The 17037-nt window shown below is 34.2% G+C and overlaps 1 protein-coding gene across 1 annotated transcript; it reads left to right on the forward strand.

The window, feature by feature from the left end:
* The first annotated feature begins 464 nt into the window (after nt 1-464).
* On the forward strand, nt 465-15940 carry LOC117922677 (cycloartenol synthase-like). The gene is made up of 17 exons (XM_034840854.1): nt 465-506; nt 723-812; nt 1260-1454; nt 1543-1627; nt 2317-2483; nt 9136-9324; nt 9529-9642; nt 9850-9972; nt 10071-10193; nt 10261-10359; nt 11082-11138; nt 12817-12863; nt 13062-13205; nt 13401-13578; nt 14018-14098; nt 14984-15067; nt 15812-15940. The coding sequence occupies exons 2-17, from the start codon at nt 786-788 to the stop codon at nt 15923-15925; spliced, it is 1827 nt and encodes a 608-aa protein (XP_034696745.1). The 5' UTR covers nt 465-506; nt 723-785; the 3' UTR covers nt 15926-15940.
* The last annotated feature ends 1097 nt before the right edge of the window (nt 15941-17037 follow it).

A 17037-nucleotide genomic window follows, 5' to 3' on the forward strand; every position in this document is an offset into this window, starting at 1 on the left:
AAACTTTATAGTGCATGTCATTGCTGAGACTATGAGAAAGTATAGGAAGAGAAATGAAAAATAAGTTGTATGGTTGCTTTTAGAAGTTTCCATGTTCAAGTCAAAAACATGTTGGATATTGACACTTCTCTGGCAGACCTTGGGCATGCTTTGAACACACTGTACATGTGTTTCAAGGATTTAAGTTTGTAATTTCATTACATTTCTTATTTATATTTCTAACCTTTTCTTTCTGAAATATAGTTTGTAAGGGAGAACCCACGTGTCGCAAACTTGCCACAAATCAAAGCTCAAGATTTGGAAGAAGTGACAGAGGAGGTGGTGACGACTACCTTACGAAGGGGCTTAAATTTCTATTCAACTATGCAGGCACATGATGGTCATTGGCCAGGGGATTATGGGGGTCCTATGTTTCTACTGCCCGGATTGGTAAGAGCTGACTTTTTGAATGACTCATGTTCCTCCATTTGTCAATTAACCAATGCTATTTGTCAGGGTTGAATCTGGTGAGAACCCTTTTTTTTTCTTTTTTTTTTTTTCATCTGATAATCTCATTTCATCTCTTTTGAACTTTATGCAAGTCTTTTCAGAACCAATGGAGAAGGCCAAATATAATTTTTTTTTTTTCTATATATGATTTATTCATGTGTCTCAATTTCCATTTTATCTAATCCTTATTTCCTCATCGAATAAGTGACAATTGGGTGACAAAATTGCAACAGGTCATTACTTTATATATTACAGGAGCTCTGAATGTTGTCTTATCAATAGAACATCAACGTGAGATGTGCAGATACCTTTTCAATCATCAGGCAAGATTATTTTCCTATATTTTGGCACTCTTAAAGTATTATGGTCTTTTGTTGCTGTTAAACTACCACTTGCAATGAACTTTAGCTTTTGGGTCAAACGATAGTCTAACATAATATTAGAGTTCTGGTTCCATGATCTGATACCATGTTAAGCTTTTGTAGAAGTGTAGTTTAACTGTCACTTCTCTTTCATTTTATAGGATTCGAGACTCTGATGACAGAGATATTAACATAAATTATTGTGTCGTCATAATTTTCTTTTGATATCATTTTGAGACGAGTACTTCATCAACATTATTCTTCCTACATACTCATGTAAAGTGCTATTATTTTGATGGGAAGCTAAAAAATTCAACCAAATGAAGCCTTTTACCATTTACTTGGCTAGCTCTGGCATTGCTAGTGAAGAAACAAAAGCAATTAAATGGATAGCATGTTTTGATGCAGAATGAAGATGGAGGTTGGGGGCTACACATTGAGGGCCCGAGCACCATGTTTGGTACTGTGCTAAGCTATGTTACTCTAAGATTGCTTGGTGAAGGAGGTTTTGGTGCAGAAGGAGCAATGGAAAAGGGGCGAAAATGGATCTTGGACCATGGGGGTGCAACTGCAATAACTTCTTGGGGGAAAATGTGGCTTTCTGTATGAACTCAAAACTTTTGGCTTGAGCTAAAATATTAATTGTTTTGCAACTATGAGTTGACATTTGATCTGCTTCTGATGGCCATAGGTACTTGGAGCATATGAATGGTCTGGGAATAATCCACTCCCACCAGAAGTGTGGCTATGTCCTTACATTCTTCCAATTCATCCAGGTCTCTCTCTCTCACTCTCTCTAAGTGTGTAAATATAAATATAAATATGATTATAAGTCTCCTGCAATGAGGTGTAAAGGATCATGGTTAGCTGCAAAAGAAGTTATTAATCATATCAACTTGATGCATAACAAAGATCCTAACTAGTGGGGAAAGTCAAATGGCTAGAAAATATAAGTGGAGATGATTGTAACGCATAATGAAGGATTGGAGAATTAAAATTGCTTTTGGACAACTAGGACAAGAATCTTACGTTAGAAGAAAGTTGTAGTATCTAATTTTATTCTCTGTGTTAGAGAATAGATGCAAACTATGGAGCAAGGGGGTTTCTTTAAATAGAATCCTAGACTTTGAAAGGGCTAGTTTAATTATTTTCTAAAAATATTTTCCGTGCATTTGGGTTCTTGCTAATTTTATTTATATTTTTGGGGATTTTCACCTAAAGTGTTCTCTTTATTCCTTGATTCATTACCATCAAAGCTTTCACTGATTATTTAATTACTTTGCTCGGATTTTTCTCTCTCCTGTTAATAGAACTCGGTTATGTTTTCACTTTATTAAAGACTTTTAATGTTATTCTGCTTGTCAAACAAGTTACCAAAAAATTAGGTAGCTTTTCAAGTTGATTTTATCTCGTTGCAAGCAAGATTTTATTTGTCGATGGTAAACTTTCAAATTTTTTTCCATAGGACGGATGAATTGCCATTGTCGAATGGTGTATTTGCCCATGTCGTACATATATGGGAAGAGGTTTGTTGGTCCTATTACACCCACAGTTATTTCCTTGAGAAATGAGTTGTACATTGTCCCTTATCAAGAAGTAGATTGGAATCAAGCTCGCAATCAATGTGCCAAGGTTGGTTAGCATATTTTCTCCTTTTGAACTCATGCTTTTAACTTTTAGCATCCCCTTATGATGCTATTTTAGCTCTTGTACTGTACTTTTGATCAGTATCCTTGCATATTTGGATGATCTACAAGTTTATCCCCTGAAAGTTTATCCTATTAGTTGTTGATAGATTTTATGTTAAGTATCACTGGGATGTCTATAAGTTTCTCTCCATTTTGAAGCATACTTGTATATGTTAGATGATCAAGGTGTATCTTCGTTGTGAAGTAATTTTCCCCATGTCTTGATCTCACATTTCCTGTTCCAAGGAGATATTGTAACGACTTGCGCTCAACTGTGTAGATATTGTCCACTTTGGGTCCAAAGGGGTATTCACAACTTTAAAATGTGTTTATTAGGTTAAGAGGAGCCTTTACATATATAGCATCAGGAACTTTCTTCCCATATGATGTGGGATATCACAAACACCTCCCATGCAGACATAACATCCTCGTTGTGGGGCCAAACAGACAAATACCCCATATGGGGCCAAACAAATCCCTAGCTTGATCTAATTATGGAGTTCCTTTTTGTTTTGTTTTGTTTTTTGTTTTTGTTTTTGTTTTTTTTTTTTTTTCATTTTCTATTTTAACTGCATGTGAAGTTCACTATATTCAACTTTTTTTAAAAAAAATTTATTTATTTATTTACTCCATTAGAGATAATATTTTTAGACTGAAGCTTCTAAGGTTCCTTGATCAAGTCTCTCTTCTGCAAAAAAATTATTCTTTATAATGGCTTTGATTAACATGCGTATGACCCATTTTAAAATATAATATAAGCATTTTTTCAATATGTAATTCGATGTGTTTATTGGCAGTTTGGTCAGTTAGGTGTAGTTGTTAAAATAATATCGATACTTTGCATATATTAATTAAGATGTCTAACATATTATGAACACCATGATTTTCATTTGTCATTGAAAAAGATCTCTAAAGTAAGGTTATGGTCTTGAATTTGGGAATCTAATGGAAATTCACAATGCAGCACATAGGAATCTTTTTATATATAAATTTCATGTATTTCTTGTTGAGTTGTGGATTGCACTGATACTTTATGAATAATAATAGGAGGGATTGCTCCTCTTTTTCTCTAAGCTTATTATTGAGTAACTAAGGGTCTAAGAGGAATTTTTTGGTTGTTGTGAAAAGAAATAGGTTTTCTTGCAAAGATGAGCCAATCTTTTGAAACTTGTTGAGAATATCAATCAGATCAACTTTTTTTTTTTTGGTTGTTACCTATTTTTTAGGGATAATCTGGTTGTTACCTTTTTTTTTTTTTTTGGATAATTTGTTGTTTTTTTTAGGGATAAGTTGTATATTTTAAATTTATTTTGTTCCTAAAGATCTAGGTGTACAACTGTAGATTTAGTTTGATTTGTTGTAGCTTATCTATAAAAGGAAGCATGTTTCCATTCCTTATTCAATTAAAATATGCCTTTTTTTTTTTACCCTATTCTATATGGTATCAGAGATAGGTTAATTGGCTATTCCATTTCTTTTTGCTCTTATTATTTTTAGTTCTATTTCTATTTCTTTCCTTTCCTTTTGTATTTCTATCTCTTTACCATGTTAGAAATTTACGAATCTACTCATTCCATTACTATTGGTTCCAATTCCTCAAAATTACCCACATCTAATTCTCATTCCCACTTTGTCCAAATCACCACAATTCGCCTTAATGAGACCAATTTTCTCAAATGGTCACAATCAATTTGGATGTACATTAGGGGTCGAGACAAAATTGGTTATTTGATTGGTGACACCAAAGAACTAGCGAAGACCGACTGTAGCTTTGCCACTTGGGATGAAGAAAACTCCATAATCATGGCATGGCTGGTAAATTCCATGGAAGAGGAGATTGACTCGATTTATATGTGTTATCTTACTACTAAGTTCTTTAGGACAACATTATTAAGATGTATTCAAACCTTGGAAATTAGTTCCAAGTCTATGAGTTACAACTCAAACTGGGCGATATTCATCAAGGTGAGAATTTGGTTACCAAATATTTTAATGTGCTTAAGGGTTTATGGTAGGTTCTTGACTTATTCGATGACCAAGAGTGAAAAAATCCAGATGATTTTAATTATTTTAAGAAAATTATAGAAAGTTCACATATATTCAAATTTTTAGTTAGGCTTAATGTTGAGTTTGATGAAGTTTGAGGTAGAATCATTGGTCGACAATCTCTCCATTCTCTAAGTGAAGTGTTCTTTGAAGTGCCAAGAGGAAATTTAGAGGAATGTTATGTTTCAGAATAGGCTCTTTGGACTTGTGGAAAACTCATCCTTATTGGGCACTTCAACAATGGCTTCTTGCAATCCTAATAACCAATGTCGTCTGGATGACAAGCTAAGAGTTTGGTGTGATCAATGTAATAAACCACGCCACACTCGTGAAACTTGTTGGAAATTACATGGAAAACCAACTGATTGGAAGTCGGTTGAATGGAAGACTAATAAGCAAGGTGACCCTAATTGTTTCCTTGCTAAAGCACATGCTACTAAGACACCCTCATTGAGCAAAAAAAATTAGACCAATTGCTACAGCTACTGAAACCTGCTCCGCCGACTCCTGGTACTCCTATAGCATCTCTAGCTCAATCAGGTAGCTTTTCATGTGCATATTCTCTTTCATTATCTGCACCTTGGATCATAGATTCAAGTGCCTCTGACCACATGACTAATTTATCTCATTTGTTTATCTCTTATACACCTTGTTCTGAAAATAAAAGAGTACGTATTGCAGATGGAAGATTATCTTCTATTGCTGGGCAAGGCTCTATTCGTTTGTCTGATAGGATTATTTTACAATCCGTTTTACATGTCCTAAGACTCTCTTGTAATCTCTTATCCATAAGTCTTTTATCTAAGGATTCTAATTATCATGTTGTTTTTTATGCCTCTTTGTATGAATTCTAGAATTTGAACTTAGGGATGATAATTATCAGTGCTAGATCAATCAATAATCTCTACTATTTTGATGACAACTAGTTTGAGAATAAACAAGCTCAGGGTTTTATTGGTAGTGTTTGTTCAATCCCTGTGCATGATCAAATAATGTTATGTCATAACAGATTAGGACATCCTAGTTGTTTCTATTTAAAACATTTGTTTGTAGGTTTATTTAAAGGATTGGATTGTACTTATTTTGATTGTGAAACTTGTTTTTTTGGCCAAAAACCATCACAATTCTTATAAAATAAAACTGTATTGTGCCTCAAAGCCCTTTTATTTGATACATAGTGATGTTTGGGGTTGGGGTCCTTCTAGGATTACTACTTTAATTGGAAAAAAGATGGTTTGTGACTTTTATTGATGATCACAAATGCCTATGCTGGCTTTATCTAATGAACTCTAAATATGAGGTTGCAAAACTCTTTCAGGATTTCTATTTTATGGTTGAAAACCAATTTTAAACCAAAATAAGTATTATTCAGAGTGACAATAGAACAAAATTTTATAATGATTGTTTAGGCGATTTTTTTTTCTAGAGAAAGGTATTTTACATCAATCAACTTGTAGGGACATTCCTTAACAAAAAGGAATTACAAAATGTAAAAACATATATTTACTTGAAGTAGGTAGAGCTCTTATGTTTCATTTGGATGTTCCTACACACCTTTGGGGACATGCAATTTTAACAACTTGTTTTTTGACTAATAGAATGCTTAAAAGGGTTCTAAACTATGCAACACCTTTACAAACTCTTAAGAATAAATTTCCAAACACACATTTCACTTCAGATTTACTCTTAAAATTTTTTGTTGTACAGTGTTCGTCCATATACCAACTCATCTCCAATCCAAATTTGATCCAAGAACCAAAAAATGTATTTTTCTAAGTTATGCTCTTAATAAAAAAAAGGGTATAAGTGTTTTAATCCTACCACTAGGAAAATTCATGTTAGTATGGATGTCAACTTTATTGAATATATATATATATATATATATATATATATATATATATATATATATATATTTATTTATTTATTTATAACAAAACTACTCTTCAGGGGGAGAACTCTAATGAAGATCAATTTTGGCAACAAGAACAACCAAAACCTAGTATTTTTCTACCTGAAATAAATAAATAAAAGATGTTTTAATTAGTGAAAAAGAGGGAAACATTGATTAATCTATGCCAAATAAAATTGCATCACAAACAGGGGGAGAAACTCCACAACCTATCTCCACTGAGTTCCATGTTTATACTAGGTGTAGGTTTAATTCTAATACTGAGAATAATCAAGTCAATCTTGAGCATGGTCAATCATCATCTCCTAGTTCTCAAAATCTAGGTAATCTTCCTATGGACTTCACTCCTTTACATCTTTCTGATCTTGATATCCTTATTGCAATCCGAAAAGGAGTTAGGAATTGTACCAAATATCCCATTGCTAAATATCGGTCTTATCAAAGACTCTCAGAAAAATATAGAGCTTTCACTTCAAATATTTCACTTATTCATTCCTAAAACTATAGAGGAAGCACTAGGACACTCGGAGTGGAGGTCAGTAGTTTAAGAATAAATGAATGCTCTTTCGAAAAATAGAACATGGGAAATTGTTGATTTACCTAAGGAGAAGAAGACAATGGGATGCAAGTGAGTTTTCATAGTCAAGTGTAAGCCCGATGGTAGCATTGAAAGATATAAAACAAGGTTACTAGCCAAAGGTTTCACACCAACCTATGGAATTGAGTACTTAGAGACCTTTGCACCTGTTGCAAAGATGAATTCCATTCAGATTTTACTCTCTTACAGTACATTTTCATTGCCCTTTACACCAATTAGATGTGAAGAACGCTTTCTTAAATGGCAATTTGGAGGAATAAGTGTTTATGGATTTACCATCGGGTTTTGAAGAAAAATTAGGAAAAGAAAAGGTTTACAGATTAAAGAAGTTCTTATATGGTCTTAAGCAGTTTTCTAAGGCTTGGTTTGAGAGATTTGGAAAGGTAATCAACCTTTAAGGATATATTCAAAGTCAAGTTGACCATACAATGCTTTATAAACACTCAAGAGAAGGAAAAATTGTTGTGTTGATAGTTTATGTGGATGACATTATTCTAACTGATGATGACAATCTAGAACTTGAGAGATTAAAGAAAGCTTTAACTCGTTAATTTGAGATAAAAGATTGGGGTGAGTCCCTTGAAATACTTTTTTGGTATGGAGTTTGCTAGATCCAAGAAAGGTATTTTCATTTCTGAAAGAAAATATATACTTGACTTATTAAGTGAAATAGGTTTACTTGGATGTAAGGCTATAAAAACTCTTATAGAACTGAATTTGAAACTCCAACTATCAAGTCCAATAGAGGTGATTGACAAAGAGAAATATCAATGCCTAGTTGAGAGACTTATTTATCTCTCTCATACTCATCCTGATATTGCATTTCCGGTAAGCATGATGAGTCAATTCATGCACTCGCCAAATCAGGAACACATTGATGTTGTGTACAGAATTTTAAGGTACTTAAAGGGGACTCTTAAGAAAAGGACTTCTATATGAGAACCGAGGACATCTCCAAGTGGATGTGTTTACTGATGTAGATTGGGCAAGAAGTGTAATTGATAGGAGATCAATTTTGAGGTATTGTACTTTTGTTGGAGCCAATCTTGTGACTTGGCAGAGTAAAAAGCAGAGTGTTGTGGCTTGAAGTAGTGTTGAAGCTTGGTCTAGAGCCGTAGCCCATGGCATTTGTGAAGTTTGGTGGATTAAACAATTACTTGAAGAACTTAAGGCTACTAGCCCTTTACCTATGAAGGTCATTTGTGATAATAAAGTTGTCATTGCCATTGCCATTGCCATTGCCATTGCCATTGCACATAATCCAGTACTCCATGATAGAACTAAATATGTCAAGGTTGGTAAATATTTTATCAAGGAGAAATTGGAAAATGGACTGATTGTTATGCCCTATATGCCTACGGTTCAACAAGTTGGAGATATACTCACTAAGGGATTGCCAAATAAGCAGTTTGATGATTTGGTAAGTAAGTTGCAATGAATGACATCTTCAAACCAACTTGAGGGGGAGTATTGAGAATCTTAATCAGATCAGAATTTTTCTGATTTGGTTGTTTCCTATTTTTTAGGGATGATCTGGCTGTTACCCATTTTTTAGGGATAATTTGTTGTTGTTTTTTTAGGGATAAGTTGTATATTTTAAATTTATTTTGTTCCTAGAAATCTAGGTGTACAATTGTAGATTTAGTTTGATTTGTGGCAGCTTCTAGCTTATTTATAAAAGGAAGCATGTTTCCCTTCCTTATTCAATTAATATAAGACATTTTTTTTCTCCCTATTTTAGAAAACTAATTCAACTAATGAAGAATGGGAGTCTATTGTATGTAACTTACAACTAAATTCTGGTTTTTCTTGTGGTTCAACTGTTATATTTCCTTAAAATTCTAAATCAAGTCAACCAGAAATATACATGTCGATTAATTTGTATCATTTTTCTCCTTGGAGTTTATTTGATTTGCAGTTTCATGATGATGACATCATTTTAATAAGCATTTAAGAAGGAAATTTATGAAGAAGATCAATTGCATCTTTCTTTGCTTTTGGCTCCCAGTTGATTTTGATATTTGTCTTTACAATTATTGGCAGGAAGATCTATACTATCCACATCCACTGGTTCAGGATATTCTATGGGCATCTCTTCACAAGGTGCTTGAGCCTATTCTGGGGCATTGGCCAGGAAACAAGTTGAGGGAGAAGGCTTTATGCACTGTAATGCAGCATGTACACTATGAAGATGAGAATACACGGTATATATGCATAGGGCCTGTGAACAAGGTACATGTGAAGTATAGAAAGGTCCTTTGAACTGCAATAAATGTACTGATTACTAAGTTCAATAAATGTACCGATTACTATTAATTAAGAACTGAACCAGTTAGCTTCTTTAATTCTACCACTCTACTCAGGTGCTCTTGATCTAATTGTCTGTTCTTTTCTGTTCCATGAAGCTCTTGATTTCCTGTTATCTGATTTGTACAGGTGTTAAATATGCTTTGCTGCTGGATTGAAGATCCAAACTCAGAGGCCTTTAAGTTGCATATTCCAAGAATTTTTGATTATTTGTGGATTGCTGAAGATGGCATGAAAATGCAGGTCCGTAAGTAGTATTAGTCTCTTTCTAGTTTATCTCAGCGTGCCATTTCCATTCTATATGTTACAGAGAATTGTGATATTACTTTTTCTGGTGGATGTAGCCATTTATAGTGGCTGTATCCATTCATAGTGGCGTGTTGTAAAGGCAGATTTTGTATATTATTCCTTGGAAATTATTGAATTTTATTATCTATCTGTTTACTGCAGGGTTATAATGGAAGTCAATTATGGGATACTTGTTTTGCTGTTCAAGCAATTATTTCAACAAACCTAGGTGAAGAGTATGGTCTGACTTTAAGGAAGGCACACCAATTCATAAAAAATTCTCAGGTTCATGTTGCTATTGAAGTTTGATCTCATAAATCACCTACATATATTAGCAGTTGTCCATAATGATTTTACTCAACTATTCCTACTTTGTTTTCAAGGTCTTAGAAGATTGTCCTGGAGATCTGAAATTTTGGTATCGTCACATTTCCAAAGGTGCTTGGCCATTCTCAACTGCTGATAATGGATGGCCCACCTCTGATTGTACAGCAGAAGGATTGAAGGTAACAACTGAACTAACTCAAAATAATTGTTATACGGACACTTTTATTGTTTATTTCTCTTGTGCAGGCTGTTCTATTATTATCTAAACTTCCATTGGAAACAGTTGGGGAACCATTAGATATGGAGCAATTATTTGATGCTGTAAATGTTATCCTTTCATTACAGGTATGGACATATTGAGTGGGTATAGGTATGGGTGTTTTTGCATTTTAAAATTAGGATTTTTGGAAAGTGCAGAATATAGTCTATATTCACGGCAGTGGACAAATAACTTTGTATGCATGGTTCGGAGTAACTTTATAGACATAGATGCCTCTTCTATACAAAGCTTTACACATTCTGAAAAACTGCACATAAAAAGGGATTTGAGCGATTTTCAAATATCTTCCAATTTCTCTCCTGCCAAATTGTTCAAAAAGGATACAAAAGGGCAGCCGACACTCTCTCTTATGTCCCTTTCTGACATAGAGTCCATTCCTACTTAACAACATTGGTGTTATTGAAGAGTGGATCATGCAATCTATCCCAAACCACTGAAGGTATTATTTTGACCTGTTCTTCTCTGTGCAGTTCTAAAAAATTTATTATTGCCTTAAAAGTTCTAGGCCACAAAGCTATTCCAATAATTATATAACTTCAGATCAGATTTTACAATACTTGTATACTACAAATTTATGCTTGTTGGCTGAAACTTGTTTTAGAATGGGATTCTCAACTCAAGTTTTGTGTTGAAGATTTTTACAAGTGTGTGCTTTGGGAACCAGTTATAATTCCTTGTTCAGCCTGTTCTCCCATCTTTTCTGATTATCAATATTTAAGATTCCTGCTGTCTGACTTCAGGCAAGTGTTGTACTGATTTTATAGATTTTTCCTTGGAATCTCAACAGAATGCAGATGGTGGTTTTGCAACATACGAATTGACAAGATCTTACCGATGGGTGGAGGTAACTTTGATAAATACTGATGCCATTTTATTATTTTCACCTGAAGTTGCCCCATGAATGTGGCATATACAGTCCCATGACACATTCCCTCCCAATAAGTAGGAAATTGGGTTCCAAAATGAATGTCTGCATTAAAAGCATCCATGTGAAACGTTTCACTGAGTATGCTAGATTTCTGGCTCTCTTTTTGTGATTTCTGGTAATGAATTCAGTGTTCTATAAATTCTGTTTTTTGCTCATTCTCAATCATTCTTCCTTTTAGCAATGAATCTGCTTTTCCATCTTACTGATGATTATTGAACCAGGGTAGAAAAAATTTCACAAACTATGTGGACCTTAAAGAAAAAGAAAGTTCCATATACCATAAATAGGGAACAACATTATGTAAACTATTGTATCCTTAGTTCTCATGGAGAAGCCTTCTCCACAGTTGATTCTCTAAATAAAATGAGTTGTCATCTAGTTTTATTATTGAAAAGAAGGTGAGATGGGCTTGTTATTGAAATCCAAAGATAGATGGAATAGGATTTTTTTTTTCTTTCCCTCTTTTTCCTATCTTTTTTTTCCTTTCTTTCTTCTTTTCTTGAAGGCAAAGTTGCACTTGAAACAACACCTTGATTTGCTTATTGATTGAGGAAGGTCATATTACATACAGCAGCTCCATCGCTACTTGATAACATGTGTGGGATTGGAACCATTAAGTGGTATGTCATACTCCGGAATCTGCTATAATTTGGATAGACTTGCTTAAGTCACTTAGGTCCTTTTTGGATTGGTTTTTGGTGAATCAAAAGTTCTTTAAGTCCAGAAAAGAGCTTATATGTGTTTGAATAATTTTAATAAAGCTGCTTCTAACTTTAGGAGCTTAACAGAAAGCAATGGCAATGTCACTTCTTATAAAGCCATTCTTTTAAGCTTATATTGTACGCTATTTTACTTTTAATGAAACTTTCATGATTCCAAGATTGCCATCTTAAAATCACGGGTTCAGCATCTCGCTAAAGCTAAAGCAAGAAACTATCCCAATGAGGCCTTAGATAGATACTATATGTCATAAGCTTCATTTGAATAATAGAATGTCTTCTTTCCAATATTGAAGGAGAACGGATAAATTTTATATTTGAACTGTGAATTTATGTTAATTAGAAGCTTGGGAGCTAAATAGCATCGGGCACTCCTAGGAGGGCATGGCAATGAAAGGAGTCCAAAGGAACTATAGATAAATTGAGATAGAACCTAGGATGGCCTCGCAATGATGGGAGTCCAATGGAACTAAAGATAAAGTGAGATAGAACCCAGGATGATGTCACAAAGACGGAAATCCGAAGGAATTAATTGAGCAATGATCTTGTTAAGGTTTGTGATAGAACTAAACATTTTAGAAAATTGAAAGTGTATGTGAAAACTACATTTTTCAACATTTCTTTTTCTTAATTTCTTTGCATGTTTGCACATTTAGAATGTTCCAAATATTTGCTATGCTGAAGCTGAAGAACTAAACCTCATGTGGGCATACAACACCATTATTCTCCTTATTTCCATCAACACGTGATCTTATCTTTGCTTGATTAGATAAATTTGTGGTGCTATCAAGGCCCTCCACATCTTAAATTGCAGTTTATTTTAATTGTGTTGGGAATAAATTCAAACTATTTGTTCTTTTTGTTCTATCTTTCAGTTAATCAATCCTACTGAAACTTTTGGTGACGTTGTCATTGATTATCCGTAAGATTTTAAGCACTCTTCAGTTTCTATTGTTTACGCATAATTCTAGTTTGTTTTCACCCATGTAGAAAAAAAAAAAGAAAAAAAGAATAAAAAAAGAGGTGGGTTGTTGGGGGAAAGGGGTGGGTGGGGTTGTGGGTTGTCTTGTACAATTTGATGGAGAAAATCTTATATGCTGTTACCTGGGTGGCACTGCAGATGTGTGGAGTGTACCTCAGCTGCAATTCAAGCATTGACATCGTTCAAGAAATTATATCCTGAGCATAGAAGGCACGAAATAGAAAATTGTATTTCTAAGGCTGCAAAGTTCATTGAAGACATACAGGCTCCTGATGGCTCTTGGTTTGTTTTAATTTATTTAATTAATTATTTTTTACATCTCTGCACAAGCCCTTGAAATTGTTCTTTTGCTATAGCTGCATGCTCTCGCTATTTTGTTATATCAATCTCTCAGCTTAATGTAAGCAGTATCTAATATTTGTAGGGTTATTGGGCAGTCATTATGTGTGTGCAATTGATTTTGAGTATTTTTGACAGGTATGGATCGTGGGGAGTCTGTTTCACTTATGGTGGGTGGTTTGGAATAAAGGGATTGATAGCTGCTGGAAACACATACAGTAATTGCCCCTGCATTCGTAAGGCTTGTGATTATCTGCTGTCCAAGGAGCTTGCTTCAGGTGGTTGGGGGGAGAGTTATCTGTCATGCCAGAGCAAGGTTTTGATTTCCATTCTATGTGGAATTTCTTTCCTTTATAGTTCTAGTGTGCCTCATGATGTTTGTTCTTAATAAATGCTCCTTATAAATCTACAAAGTCGAGATTTTATGAAGATTGATATCTTCTTTGTGGTAGCTCATCATAGAATTTATTGCAGAGCACCAATAGTGCACCGTTTCTTTGGAATTAAGGAGAGTTTTTTCCCATAGATCTTACTTGCATTGAATAACAATAAGAACCTTGATTTATCATGTAACTTGACACAAGTTAATGAACTTCGGTAAGATGTGTTTGGCTGCATTCTAACCAATTTTAGGAATAGCCTAATCCAATTCACATTCATTTATTATCTCTGTTCGTCATCTATCTTGATACTATTTATAATAATTCATATCTATTGCCTTGTATGGTTGATTATTCTAATGCCTCTTTAAACAGGTGTACACAAATCTCCCCGAAGATAAGCCACATAATGTCAATACTGCTTGGGCTATGTTGGCTCTCATTGATGCTGGACAGGTAAAGTTGGAGACTAGTGGTGCTATTTGATGCTAATTTAGTGTCCTCAAGGTTTTTTATAATGTGGAGTTGATTAAAGCTTCCTATACCATTTGTCTCTGTTTCTCCATAATGCTTGTTCTTTGTTGGTGAAAAGAAAAGAATCAATCTATGGTAGGACATTCTAATTAGAAGTTGGGGTTTTAGTTAGAAGTCTGGGGTATTATGATAATTTCAGTGGGAGAGGGTCTAAAATATCTAAATTATTGTATTTAGGGATACCTCATTGCAAGATTTCCCTCTTTCTAATAATTTGGAATATTTATATTTAAAGTTGGCTTCTGCGTTTGGTGTTTTGTGCACTAAGGCAGGCATTTGGATCTTTTTCTTTTTGTTCACTGATACATTTGTTCTGAAGAATGCACCAAAAAGAAAGTAGCGGTAATTCTTTCATTAAACATTCTTTGCTCCCTTAAGGCCTCAACTCTTGAGTTTCTCTTTCTTTTGCTTGCATGTTCATAGAATGCACCAAAATTATCCAGACTAGGTTAGTTCTTTTTCTATTTTTTGTCACTCCAGATTGTAATCTTCTTCAAGCAATTGTATGTTCTTCTAGATTTACACCATAAATCTTCTCCAATCATTCTAGTGAAACATGAGATATTGTGAAAGTTCCCATAAATTGACTGAAAAATGAGTTCCCTATCAGAAGGTACCTTTGGGAGATATGCAAGCATGGAAAATTACCATATTCCAACGGTACCTTCGTTTATATGTCAAGTCTGCTTTTCTGCTTTTCCATGACTGGATATGGTTTCAGGGATTTTGTGAATTCTTAGTAGTTTTTAACTTTAGACAATTCGTTGCATTACTTTCTATTTTTTGTTGTTCTTTTCCTTTTGAAAGGCTGGGAGAGATCCAAACCCACTACACCGTGCTGCAAGGATATTAATAAATTCCCAAATGAAGAATGGAGATTTTCCTCAGGAGGTAGCTCTTATAACTTCCATTTTTTTCTTGTAATTTTCCATTTTTTTTTGGTTCTTTTATTTTATTTTATTTTTATTTTTTTCTGTTGCATGCAAAAACTAAAATTAGGTGGTCACCTAATGGCTGGTTCCCCCTGTAAGAAATTGAAATTATTAAGAATAGGAAGTGAAGGGCTTATCTGTAGTTATTCATGCTCCATGCTTCTTCCCTGATTTTCAAAATTTTTTTCCTTTATTTTCTGTAATTTATCTGCACAAGCCAAATGCCTTTTCTCTGGCATTCTTTTTTCTTTTTCATGAACTGGAAACAAGGTTCTAAAAACTGCATCCAAACAGGCCTTTGTCATTCTGTTAAAGTTGCTTGGTAAAAGTTAAAGGAATAATTTGACGATTGATGGTAATAATTCAAAGACATTGTAACAGTATCAGGCTTATGAGCATTTAATTGATCCTTTGTAGCTCTTGAAAACGTATACCTTAAAGTTTTCTTTTTGACATTTCTTCTCAAATGTGAAAGACTTATTATGAGAATCATCAGGAAAACCCCAGGAAGCTCGAAAACAAATGCTTGGAATTTGGATAAGAAAGTTGATCTGCAACCCCATAAATATTTTAGTAATTTGTTTCAATTATATAGATTACATGTCTGGTTAGAAAATGAGTATGCATGCTGATTCCCATTGCAACAACTTTGCTGACTCTCATGCCTGAATAGGTCTAATAGCTTCAACATTTCTTCATACAGGAAATCATGGGAGCCTTCAACAAGAACTGTACGATCAGCTATTCTGCATATCGGAACATTTTTCCTATATGGGCACTTGGAGAATACCGGTCTCGGGTACTTCATTTTTCCTGAAAATGTAATTATAACGTTCCAAAGAATGAGATGCATGCTTGTCTACTGAGTGTAGCCCTTGTCATGTTTATAGCGAATAAGGGTCCCGGCTGGGACTTTTCTGCTTTGTCTACTGAGTGTAGCCCTTGTCATGTTTATAGCGAATAAGGGCCCGGGCTGGGACTTTTCTGCTTTGTGTTGCTTGAATTTTCTGGGAAAAGAAACATTATTGGGTTTAAGATAATATGTGACTATAGGGTCTAAGATAATCTGTAAGAAACCTAAGCTTATCTTGATTTTGGATTAAAAAATGTGTTTGTATAGTAAATGGAAATTCCATATATATAGTATAAAAAATTTCTCTTTCTAGTCAATGTGGGATTTCATATTAAGCAGAATTGAGGGTATTGCTGAGTAATGTTAACATTGATGATAATTCAATGCTTAAAAAATGGGTGTGTATGCAAGTTTTGCATAGGGATAGTGCACCAAGGCTTAACATTAGGCCATAAGGCATAATTGATGGGTAACAAATGAATACTTTCATATTATCCCTTGTCCTTCTTGAGGGATGAAGAAGGTTAGGAGGTTAGATTAATCGAAAGATGGTTATTATTTTAAAAATAGAAGTTAGGCTTGCGCTTCAAGGTTAAGAAGAGATAAAAATAAAATATGTCGAGTTGATGCTTAAGTACAGAATACTAATGTAACATTTGTCATGCTCTCAAGTAACACAAAACATTCATGTGATAAAAGTTATTTTTTTTCTAAGTTACAAAAAAAAAAAAAAAAAAAAAAAAAGGGCATAAAACTTTTGGGCATATAGGAAAATTAGGGTTTGTGAGGAAGAAGGCAAATTGGGAGGTTTTGTGTAGGCATAGGCATTGGATTCACTACAATCTTCTCATTTGGAGTGAGCTTCTCCCACTTGAACCTCTTCACCAAATGATGCATGAACACAAGTAATCTCCAAACGACCGTACTCTTTTCCAAGGCACATCTGAGGTCCTCTTCCAAATGGTACAAATGTGTATGGTGCCTCCCCCTTACAAACCTTGATGGGTCGAACTTTTTGGGGTTTGGGAAGTATTTAGATTATGTTTTGTTCCCAAGAAGTACTAAGGAAAGAAAGA

This window comes from Vitis riparia, chromosome 9, assembly GCF_004353265.1.
Source record: "Vitis riparia cultivar Riparia Gloire de Montpellier isolate 1030 chromosome 9, EGFV_Vit.rip_1.0, whole genome shotgun sequence".
Lineage (NCBI taxonomy): Eukaryota > Viridiplantae > Streptophyta > Magnoliopsida > Vitales > Vitaceae > Vitis > Vitis riparia.

Excerpts from the sequence above, each read along its gene's own strand:
- LOC117922677 (XM_034840854.1), top strand. The coding sequence starts at position 786 with ATGTGCAGATACCTTTTCAATCATCAG. Across the intron at positions 2,484-9,135 it reads CTCGCAATCAATGTGCCAAG|GAAGATCTATACTATCCACA; the intron begins GTTGGTTAGCAT and ends AATTATTGGCAG. Across the intron at positions 9,643-9,849 it reads AAGATGGCATGAAAATGCAG|GGTTATAATGGAAGTCAATT; the intron begins GTCCGTAAGTAG and ends TGTTTACTGCAG.